This window comes from Bison bison, unplaced genomic scaffold, assembly GCF_000754665.1.
Source record: "Bison bison bison isolate TAMUID 2011002044 unplaced genomic scaffold, Bison_UMD1.0 scf7180017864289, whole genome shotgun sequence".
NCBI classification, from domain to species: domain Eukaryota; kingdom Metazoa; phylum Chordata; class Mammalia; order Artiodactyla; family Bovidae; genus Bison; species Bison bison.
The window spans coordinates 14,879,926-14,891,991 of NW_011494861.1; the positions used below are offsets into that span (position 1 = coordinate 14,879,926).

General features: G+C 46.0%; 1 protein-coding gene across 1 annotated transcript in view; it reads right to left on the reverse strand.

Annotated features, from left to right (window-relative positions):
- Positions 1-3,517: 3,517 nt before the first annotated feature.
- The window catches only part of LOC104995978 (chromosome unknown open reading frame, human C1orf158), a 34,051-nt gene continuing 25,502 nt past the window's right edge, over positions 3,518-12,066 (reverse strand). The window contains exons 3-4 of the mRNA XM_010850061.1: positions 5,452-5,629; positions 3,518-3,922 (exon numbers count right to left, since the gene is read on the reverse strand). Of these exons, the coding sequence (XP_010848363.1) occupies positions 3,738-3,922; positions 5,452-5,629 (363 nt within the window). The 3' untranslated portion in view covers positions 3,518-3,737. The remainder of the gene's footprint in view (positions 3,923-5,451; positions 5,630-12,066) is intronic.

The following is a 12,066-nucleotide window of genomic DNA, read 5'->3' on the forward strand; positions in this document are numbered from 1 at the left end:
GTAATGTCTCTGCTTTTTAATATGCTGTCTAGGTGGGCTATAACTTTTCTTCCAAGGAGCAACTGTCTTTTAATTTCATGACTGCAGTCACCATCTGCAGTGATTTTGGAGCCCCCCAAAATTAAGTCTCTCACTGTTTCCCCATCCTTTTGCCATGAAGTGATGGGACCTGATGCCATGATCTTAGTTTTCTGAATATTGAGTTTTAAGCCAACTTTTTCACTATAAAAATCTTGCCTGCCAATACAGGAGACATAAGAGACGAGGGTTCGATTCCTGGGTCACAAAGATCTCTTGGTGGAGGGCATGGTAACCTACTCCAGGATCCTTGACTGGAGAACCCCATGGACAGAGGAGCCTGGTGGGCTACATCCATAGGGTCGAAAAGAGTCAGACATGACTGAAGTGACAGCACAGCACAGAGAAACCCTGACCCTGAAGCCATACTGTTACTGCTACTGCTAAGTCACTTCAGTCGTGTCCGACTCTGTGCGACCCCATAGACAGCAGCCCCCCAGGCTCCCCCATCCCTGGGATTCTCTAGGCAAGAATACTGGAGTAGGTTGCCATTTCCTTCTCCAATGCATGAAAGTGAAAAGTCAAAGTGAAGTCGCTCAGTTGTGTTCGACTCTCAGTGACCTCTTGGATGGCAGCCTACCAGGATCCTCCGTCTGTGGGATTTTCCAGGCAAGGGTACTGGAGTAGGGTGCCATTGCCTTCTCCACCCTGAAGCCATAACCAACTGTAAATAATTGTCAAGTTCGCCGCCAGAGAGCAGGCTTGTCCCAGCCAGTAGGCTAAACTGTAGAAAGTGGGTCGTGGGGTGCACCCAGGGTTTTCTTTTAAGATGCTGGCTTCCACAGTCAAAGCATCGCATCTTGGCAGAGAAACTGGCTAGCACGTGGGTCTCTGCCTCAGATTCTGGTTGTCGCCGTGGCCTTGGTTGTTGCAAAGGCCTGTGGCCTTCCAGTGTCAAACAATAGCCCTGATGTTTATGGAGGGTTTATTCTGCATCAAGCTCTGGGCCCAGTGGTTTTATCTGAGTTAGAGATCATATGGTACCCATTCAGTACAGGAGAGATAGATTCAGAGAAGGGTAGTGACTTCCTCCAAGGCACACAGCCTGCAAGTGGTGGAAATGGAAGTTCTGCTTGTCAGTGCTCTGTCCCAGTGCCCAACAGTGTGGTGCCCCTTCTGAGCTTTCTAATAAAATACTGGAGTCATAGGCTCCTGTCTTATTCAAGGAAACATGGAAGAGCATGAGGTTCAGATGTTTTCCTTGCTGTTTTCTCTGAAGAAACTGTTATTCCAGAAACCGCCCAGATAAAATAAAAATGGAGTAGTTCCATCTTCTACAGTAGTTCCCAATGTCTGGTCCCCCAACCAGCAGCATCAGTATCGCTTGAGAACTTGTTCTAAAAGTGATTTCTTTCCCCTCTGCAGACCTGTTGATCCAGAAACTCAGAGGGCGGGACCAACAATGGCATTTTAGGAAGTAGCTCCTCCAACGTCCACCACATCCGCCAGAGATGTTGAGGCTTCTTTTTTTGAGAGTCCAGGTAAAGCAAGGATGTAGGAAAAAGATCTTCTCTGGCTCAATTCCGCCCTTCTTTACACTCCGTCAGAGAAGGTCAGGAAATCCTTCACCAAACAGACCACTGCTATAGGTGGGTGAGCCTAACTGTTAATCTGATAGCACTGTTTTAGTCTGACTCTTGAATGCTCAGTAATCCAGCTCAAGTACTTCTGGTCACTGCAGTGTTAACAGCCATTTTTCAGAGTGTGTGTGTGTGTGTGTGTGTGTGTGTGTGTAAGGTCATGGAACGCTGATCACATGTGGGCAGCCATAGACTCTGAAATACACTCAGTCCCACCTCCATCCCCAACCATTTTCCCTCCACTTTCTCAAATGCCTGGAAAGGACTAGCTACATGAATTGTGGTCTAAGGAATGAAACATGTACTGAGCCCAGAGAACTCCTGCCTGGTGTCCAGGCTGCAGATGAAAAAATGCCCACCCCTAGAATGACCACATCCTCATCCCTGGACTATGTGAATAAAACTGTTTATATTCAAGAGGAACTTGGCAGTTGTGATGAAGGATTTTGAGATGTGGGGATGACGCTGATTATCCAGTGGGCCTGATGTGTTCACAGGGTCCTTAGTGAGGGAGACAGACAGGAATGAAGATGCTACGCCGCAGTCTCTGGATGTGGAGGAAGAGGCCAGGAGTCAAAGAATGCAGGTACCCCCTGGAAGCTGGAAAAGGCAAGGAAATAACTCACCCCTAAAGCCCCCGGAGTCTCCTGTGGACTTTTCATTTTTAGAGCTGTAGTTAAAGCTCTGTTTTTTTCCAGTAGTCATGTATGGATTTGAGAATTGGGCCATAAAGAAAGCTGAGCACCGAAGAATGGATGCTTTTGAAGTGTGGTGTTGGAGTGGACTCTTGAGAGTCCCTTGGATAGTAAGGAGATCAAACCAGTCAATCCTAAAGGAAATCAGTCCTGATTATTCACTGGAAGGACTGATGCTGAAGCTGAAACTCCATTACTTTGGCCACCTGATGCAAAGAACCGACTCTTTGATGCTGGGAAAGATTGAAGGCAGGAGGAGAAGGGGACAACAGAGGATGAGATGGTTGGATGACATCACCGACTCAATGGACATGAGTTTGAGAAAGCTCTGGGAGTTGGTGATGGACAGGGAAGCCTGGTATGCTGCAGTCCATGCGGTTGCAAAGAGTTGGACATGACTGAGCACCTGAACTGAACTAAACTGAAGGGACTAAATCTGTGTTGCTCTAAGACACTGAGTTCACGGTATTTGTTTCAGCAGCAATAAGAACTTTCTGGGCCTTTACCTAACCTGCAAGGCTCCTTCCCAACTTGGAGCCTCACACAAGCCATCCTGCAGCCTGAGCCACCATTGCTGCCCTTTCTACCTGTCCCTGCACCTGGTTGGTCCCTCTCAGCATTCTAGTCTTAGCCTAAATGTCTCCTCTGCAGGGAAGCCCTCCCTGACCAGGTCATGTCCTCATGGCCCCCAGGACTGCTGTCATGCACCCCTTTACTTCAACACACCTCAGGGAGCTCTCTTAGGACCCCACTGGCCCACTGATTCCCCACCTCTGTGAGCCTACCCCCCTGACATCACCCTTTCACATCAGTATTTGTGTAACATCCCTTTCCTGCTGGATTGATGGCTCTGAGGCCAGAGGCTGGCTTGACCATGGTCCAGGGGAGGTTTGTGGGATGAATGGAAGGTGCAGGAGGCGTTAGGAGGCCACCTGGCTCCAGCTCAGCTGTCCCTTGCGTCTTCACCACAACCTTCCTCTATTCCCTATTCTCCCATCAGTCATTCATTCAACAAAATTTACTCCTGGAGAGTAAGTAGCAAGTTGTGAGAATTCGGTATCATGTTACTTCTCTGGGCCTCAGTTTTCCCTTGTGTGAAATGAGGGAACTTAAGGGTCCTTCCATTTCTCCTGACATACAAGTGTCTCTTCTGCACACATGTGATACCTTGTGGCAAAGGATTTATTTGTGGGATGAAAAAGAAAGGAACCTGTAGGTTTAGAGGAAGGACTGGAACCATAAAACACAGACCATGATTTCAAAGGCCCCTCAGGTGAGCTTGATTTAAAACTCTGGGTGTATCTGCAGCTGCCTGCTGTCTGGCAGGTGGTCTCCAGGTGGGTCTCCAGGTGGCCCCACCTGTGCTGTGATGGGGTGACAGATCTCAGAAGTGTGGGACAGGCTGCAGGCGAGGGGGAGGCACCGGAATCGCATGCTCCCTCCGGGACATGGCACCTGCTGGTGGTCTGGGGTAGGAGGAAGTGTAAATGCTCTCTCTGAGGGTGGCCTCTGGTGGTGGGAGCCATTTCTGCTTCAGCTGTTCGTAGAGTCCGTAGTTTGTAGGGGGACCTGCAAGACAAACCAGAATCCAGGTGAATGAGGCTTAAAAGAGGAGGCCAGCATCCTCGGGACAGGAGATTGAATGGTTGGACTCTGGAGGTTCCCCAGGCCGCTGGACCAGGCACCTGGATTGTCAGTGTGCCCGAGAGGAGAGAGTAGTAGTAGGTGCGTTCTCAGTTGTGTCCAACTCTTTGCAACCCCATGGACTGTAGCCCACCAGGCTCCTCTGTTCATGGAATTTCCCAGGCAAGAATACTATAGGGGGTTGCCATTTCCTTCTCCCAGGGATCGTCCCAACCCAAGGATCGAACTCAGGTCAGAAGTTTACAAGAAAGTGCTGGTCCTGCCAACCCCTGAAATTCTCAGTGTGTGGCCTGCCTCCTATTACTCAGGAGGGACCAGACATTGCTGGAGACCTTGGACAATTCAGCTCAATGACTTGATTGAGCATGACCCCATCACCTCCTGGGTACTCACTGACCTGGCCCAGTTGGGAAGAGCATGTGCTTGGGAGAGTGATCTGCAGGAGAAACTCTTACAGAGAAATGCACTGTAACAAGCAGCTCGCCCTCTACCCTATATCCCTTCATATCCAAGGGTAGAACTGCAGAAAGATAAGAGTGAAGTGTGGTGGGAGCTTGCAATGGATGTCAGATCAAGTCACTCTCCCAGCAAATCTGAGCAAAGTCTTATTTCTGCAGGAAGGACACAATCCACACTCTGGTGAGCCCCTACCTGGACCTCCTCTACCCCTGATGTGAAGCTTTTTCACTTGCTATGCCCTCCCTCCCCGGAAACACTCTTCCTCCCAGTTCCTGCATAGCTCCCTCCTTCTCAACTCAGATCTCCTCCACAAAGACCGTCCCGTGTCATCCCACCCAAATGAGAATCAACATACCTGCCTCACTTTCTCCCCATTACCCGCTGGTTTCTCATATCCTAGTCCAATATGATAGTGTTTACTAGATCTTAGGTTGTCTTATTCATCGATAATATCTTCTCTTTTTTCTAAATTAATTAATTTTTTTTAATTGGAGGCTAATTACAATGTTGTAGTGGTTTTTGCCATACATTCACAAGAATCAGCCATGTGTACATGTGTCCCCCTCGATAAAATCTTCTATGTCTCTTCACTGGGGTATAAATTCCCTGAGGGCAGGAATTCCTCCCTACTTGTCACTGCTGTGTCCCCGGGTGCTTCAATAGGACAGGCACCTGGGGAATACTCAGTCGGTGTTGATGAAGTAGATGATGGATCTGAGTGTGCAGCGATGCTGCTCTCTATCACCTGTGCTCCAGGTAAACATGCTGCTGCAGGTGAGGGCTTCATCACACAGCAACATCATCTAGCATCACAGGGAGAGGGTGGGTGACCTGGGGGTAAATAGGACTCTTCCCTTCCCTTCTCATTCTAATGCTCTGCTGGAGTCAGGGTCACCTGCTTGGGTCCTCCCACTAAGATGGGCACACCTCAGCCCTATGTGCTTATGAACCCCTTAGAGCCCAGTAAAGGGGATGATCCCGAAAGATAAAAATACCGAGTAGAGGGAAGTCGGCTTTCTCTGGGAGCCACAGCAGCTTATGTCTGTTCCACGTGCGGAGCTCCGGCAAGCCTGGGTGATAGTTATGCCGGTTGTAATGGTCGTCGTAGGTGCTGATCAGATAGCGCTGTGAGGGCTCCTGGTGGTGGGTGATCAGGTGTTTGTATGGGAGACCCTGGAAAGACAGACACAGTGCATGTGTTACCAGTCGGAGCAAGGCATCCACCTGGCTGTGGCTGGAGGCAGAAGCTGCCCAGTATGCAGTCTGTGGTGTTGATGGAGAGGGTCCCCACTATGGAGATGTGTCCGCCTGAGCCCTGGGGAGCACCAGTGGGAGACACACTTGTCTGCCCCACCACGACACAGCTCACCTTCAAAGACACACCCCAGTTTGGCAGCAGTCAGGTCTCTGTATGAGGGGCCCCCAGCGAAGTCAACTCACCCTGAAAATGACTAAGGGGACACATTGAAATAAAAATCAAGACACCCAGCTGAACAGGAAGAGCCTGTGCTATCTCATTGCATGCCCCTGTGATCTGAAATTACCCCCTTTGACTTGTCTTGAGTCTCATCCATCCAAGTGTCTATTTCCAAGGCAAGTGAAGGATGCTATACGGTGAGCCTGACATTTGTACCTTCTATTTCCATCAGTTACTATGGGAAGAGTCAGAGAATGCTCCATAAATTGCCTTCTCCTGCAAAGGATTTAAGTCTCCTTCAGCTGGAAACTCAGCGAGTGATTTCTTTGGTGGAGAGAAATTACAGGGAGAAGAAAGCCGTGTTCTCCTGACACTGGGACATTTGCCTAAATCACTGCTTTTCCTAAGAAAATCCTCTTAATCCTAAAAGGGAATCCTAGAGGCCTGGTCTGATTTACAGGGGAGGATAACGTGGATTCCCAGGCTCCTCCTCTTGTCTGGAACAGACGGGGAGGTCCACGTCTGCTATAGCCTAAATACACTGGCTGCACCCAGTATTTCAAATGGTGGCTCCATAAACCAGTCAGATCACAATGCCAGAGGAAGTCAAGGGGGATGGGCACAGACATTAAGCTGGAGTTCCTAAGATCCCACATCATCAGATCTGGATGTCTGGAGTATATTTCTGAGGTCAGGGAAAGCAAGTTCCCATCATCCAGGGGTTCCCATCAACCAAGGGAAGTTCTGAAGAGGCAACACAGCGCGGAAAGAAGAGAAGCCAGGAGGGATTTTCTTACTGTTTCTCTTGGTTTGGGGCACAGTCCTGCCTTCTTGATCATGTAGACAAGATTTTTGTTTCAGTCAGAAAAAGTTGGCTTAAAAATCAACGTTCAGAAAATGAAGATTATGGCATCCAGTCCCATCACTTCAAGGCAAATAGATGAAAGAAAAGTGGAAGCAGTGACAGATTTTATTTTCTTGGGCTCCAAAATCACTGTGGATAATGACAGCAGCCATGAAATTTAAAGATACTTGCTCACTGGAAGGAAAGCTATGACAAACCTAGACAGAGTATTAGAAAGCAGAGACATCACTTTGCTGACAAAGGTCCATATAGTCAAAGCTGTGGTTTTTCCAGTAGTCATGTATGGATGTGAAACTTGAACCATACAGAAGGCTGAGTGCTGAAGAATTGATGCTTTCGAATTGTGCTGGAGAAGACTCTTGAGAGCAAGGATATCAAACCAGTCAATCCTTAAGGAAATCAACCCAGAACACACATTGGAAGGACTGACGCTGAAGCTGAAGCTCCAATTCTTTGGCCACCTGATGCGAAGAGCCCACTCATTGGAAAAGACCCTGATTCTGGGAAAGACTGAAGGCAAAAGGAGAAGAGGGTGGCAGAGGCTGAGATGGTTAGATAGCATCACTGACTCAATGGACGTGAATCTAAGCAAACTCCTGGAGATAGTGAAGGACAGGGAAGCCTGGCATGCTGTAGTCTATGGGGTCACAAAGAGCTGGACACATTTTAGCAACTGAGCAACAATAACGACTGTAAGCTGACATAGAGAGGACTGCCTTTGTTTTTTTTTGTTTGTTTGTTTGCTTGTTTCTTATTGCTGTAGGTCATTGCTGTGCATAGGCTTTCTCTGCCTGCAGCGAGAAAGGACTACTCTTCGTTGCAGTGCATAGGCTTCTCTTTGCAGTGGCTTCCCTTGTTGCAGAACATGGGCTCTAGAGCACATTGGCTTCAATAGTGACAGCATGAGGGCTCAGGAGTTGCGACACACAGGCTTAAGAGCCCCATGGCATGTGGAACTTCTCTAATTCCAAGGATCTAATCTGTGTTCCCTGCATTGGCAGGCAGATTCTTATCCATTGTACCACCACGGAAGTCTGAGACAACTGCCTTTGAAAGAAGAGATTATCACTTACAATTCCTAAGAGAAGGGGCATGTCACATCTCACAGGGCCACATTGGAAGCACCAGGATGAGTCAGGAGACGGAAGGAGTGAAGAGAGCATGGTCCAGAGTCTTTGTTCTGGTTTCTGTGAAATGAAAATATCTCCTGCCATATTGATTAACAGGAGATATCACAGCCATCAATAATTCCTGCCTTCCAAATGTAAATGAGGGCTCTCAAAATGCTCTCAAAACTGATCCAGTAGATATTGCCACTACCACTACCTCCCCTCCCCACAACGGTGATTCCTGAGGAGTTCAGGGGAATGCAAGAAACAAGGGAAACAAGAAAACAGGATTGGCCCCAGATAGCTGAGGTGCATATGAAAGGAATTGATTCAGTGAGCCAAGGGGTTTACACCTTCCCATACACAGAATGCTAAATTCCTTAACTTGATACTTGATTTCTGTTGTTCAGACTGCCTGCTCCCTTTGTTGCAAATTTGAATATAGCCTTACTTGCTTCCTGCTTGCTTGGAGCATTTTTCCTAGAGCTACTGAGATGCTGTCTCCCGGGCTCAGAGTCCTAAACATTTCCACCAAATAAAATAACTCTTTACATTCAGGTTGTGACTATATTTTTAAGTCGGCACTTCCAACAGAGTATGGGCAAGGCAGGGTGGGCAAGTTTGAGAGGTGTAGGATTGCAAAGTTCCAATAATTCCAGGGTATCTCTGGTTGTCAGTGCTTGGCTCTGGAGTGGGAGATATTGGCCTAGCATGTGAGCCTTAGATAAAGGAGGTGGTTGAAGGGATGGGCTGTGAATTGGTTAGTTTGCATCTGAAAAGCAGATGGCAGGCAAGTTCTGTATTATCCCTAGGAATTAGCCGTGGGAGGGAGAGCCTCGCCTGGATTAGCAAGGTCCCTAAAATATCAAAGTATCATTAAATACAGAAAATTTTAAAACATGATTAATACATCTGCCAAGGGTATAAAATAAACAGGGTGACAATATACATCCTTGACATACTCCTTTCTTGATTGGGAACCAGTCTGTAGTTTCATATCCAATTCTAACTGTTGCTTCCTGACCTGCATACAGATTTCTCAAGAGGCAGGTCAGATTGTCTGGTATTCCCATCTCTTTCAGAATTTTCCACAGTTTATTGTGATCCACGCAGTCAAAGGCTTTGGCATACTCAATAAAGCAGAAATAGATGTTTTTCTGGAACTCACTTGCTTTTTTGATGATCCAGCGGATGTTGGCAATTTGATATCTGGTTCCTCTGCCTTTTCTAAAACCAGCTTGAACATCTGGAAGTTCACGATTCACATGCTGTTGAAGCATGGCTTGGAGAATTTTGAGCATTACTTTACTAGCGTATGAGATGACTGCAACTGTGCAGTAGTTTGAGCATTCTTTGGCATTGCCTTTCTTTGGGATTGGAATGAAAACTGATCTTTTCCAGTCCTGTGGCCACTGCTGAGTTTTCCAAATTTGGCGGCAAGTTGAGTGGAGCATTTTCACAGCATCATCTTTTAGGATTTGAAATTGCTCAACTGGAATTCCATCACCTCCACTTGCTTTGTTCGTAGTGATGCTTCCTAAGGCCCACTTGACTTCACATTCCAGGATGTCTGGCTCTAGGCCAGTGATCACACTATCGTGATTATCTTGATCATGAAGATCTTTTTTGTACAGTTCTTCTATGTATTCTTGCCACCTCTTCTTAATATCTTCTACTTCTGTTAAGTCCATATTGTTTCTATCCTTAATTGAGCCCATCTTTGCATGAAATATTCCCTTGGTATCTCTAACTTTCTTGAAGAGATCTCTAGTCTTTCCCACTCTATTGTTTTCCTCTGTTTCTTTGCACTGATCCGTGAAGAAGGCTTTCTTATCTCTCCTTGCTATTCTTTGGAACTCTGTATTCAAATGGGTATATCTTTCCTTTTCTCCTTTGCTTTTCACTTCTCTTCTTTTCACAGGTATTTGTAAGGCCTCTTCAGAGAGCATTTTGCTTTTTTGTATTTCTTTTTCTTGGGGATGGTCTTGATCCCTACCTTCTGTACAATGTCATCAACCTCTGTCCATAGTTCATCAGGCACGCTATCAAATCTAATCCCTTGAATCTATTTCTCACTTCCACTGTATAATTGTAAGGGATTTTATTTAGGTCATACTTGAATGGTCTAGTCGTTTTCCCTATCTTCAATTTAAGTCTGAATTTGGCAATAAGAAGTTCACTATCTGAGCCACAGTTAGCTCCTGGTCTTATTTTTGCTGACTGTATAGAGATTCTCCATCTTTGGCTGCAAAGAACTGGGCATGGAACAACAGACTGGTTCCAAATAGCAAAAGGAGTACGTCAAGGCTGTATATTGTCACCCTGCTTATTTAACTTATATGCAGAGTACATCATGAGAAACGCTGGGCTGGAAGAAGCACAAGCTGGAATCAAGATTGTCAGGAAAAATATCAGTAACCTCAGATATGCAGATGACGCCACCCTGATGCCAGAAAGCAATGAAGAACTAAAGAGCCTCTTGATGAAAGTGAAAGAAGAGAGTTAAAAAGTTGGCTTAAAGCTCAACATTCAGAAAACTAAGATCATGGCATCCAGTCCCATCACTTCATGGCAAATAGATGGGGAAAAGGTGGCTGACTTTATTTTTCTGGGCTCCAAAATCACTGCAGATGGTGATTGCAGCCATGAAATTAAAAGACGCTTACTCCTTGGAAGGAAAGTTATGACCAACCTAGACAGCATATTAAAAAGTAGAGACATTACTTTACCAACCATGGTCCATCTAGTCAAGGCTATGGTTTTTCCTGTGGTCATGTATGGATGTGAGAGTTGGAGTATAAAGAAAGCTGAGCACCAAAGAATTGATGCTTTTAAACTGTGGTATTGGAGAAGACTCTTGAGAGTCCCTTGGACTGCAAGGAGATCAAACCAGTCCATTCTGAAGGACATCAGCCCTGGGATTTCTTTGGAAGGACTGATGCTAAAGCTGAAACTCCAATACTTTGGCCACCTGATGTGAAGAGTTGACTCATTGGAAAAGATTCTGATGCTGGGAAAGATTTAAGGTGGGAGGAGAAGGGGACGACAGAGGATGAGATGGTTGGATTGCATCACCGACTCAATGGACATGAGTTTGAGTAAACTCTGGGAGTTGATGATGGACAGGGAGCGTTGGCATGCTGCCATCCATGGGGTCACAAAGAGTTGGAAAGACTGAGAGGCTGGACTGACTGACTGAAGGGGATAAAAATCCCATCAATTCATGGTCATTTTGAAGAGCTGAAGGGAGAAGAGTTAAGTTGGGTGGGAGATGGAAAAGGAGGCTGTGGCAGTGGGGGAGCATAGGATGAAGGACCCAGAAGAGCTGATAGAACTGAAGCAGCCATGTGAAAATGATGCTGTGTCCAGGCACACAAGCAGACTATTTGAACAGAGTCCCTAGGAATGAATGTCCCATTGCTTGGTTCTATTTTGTGTGTGTGTTGGAGGAGATATCTTAATTTTAATGAGATTATATGTGTGGATTGATTATCCCTTTCATCAGGGTTTGTGATGGGGAAGCAAAGTTCTTTAAAAAAGGGGACCCGATGTGCATTGAGATCTAGGCCACATACCTCATGTACATTGATGGTTAGGAGCAGGGAGCCTCAGATTGTGTGTTCTAATTTTGACATCTTTGTATTAAAATGCAACTAGGAATAAATCTACCATATGACCCAGCAATCCCACTACTGGGCATAAACCCTGAGAAAACTACAATTCTAAAAGATACATGTACCCTCAATGTTCATTGCAACACTATTTGCAGTAGCCAAGACATGGAAGCAGCCTAGTTGTCCATCAAGAGATGGATGGATAAAGAAGATGCAGTACATATACAATGGAATATTACACTGCCATGAAAAAAGAATGAATTTGAGTTAGTTCCAGTGAGGTGGATAAAACTAGAGCCTGCTTTATGGAGTAAAGTCAGAAAGAGAAAAACAAATATAGCATATTAACATGTATATACAGAATCTAGAATATATATAACACACACTCATATATATAAAACACATATATAGCTAGCATATGGGAATATATATATAAAACATATATAGCATATTAACACATATTTATGGGAGGAAGGTTCCCGAGGGAGTTGCCAACAACGGTTCGTCTAGTCAAGGCTATGGTTTTTCCTGTGGTCATGTATGGATGTGAGAGTTGGACTGTGAAGAAGGCTGAGCGCCGAAGAATTGATGCTTTTGAACTATGG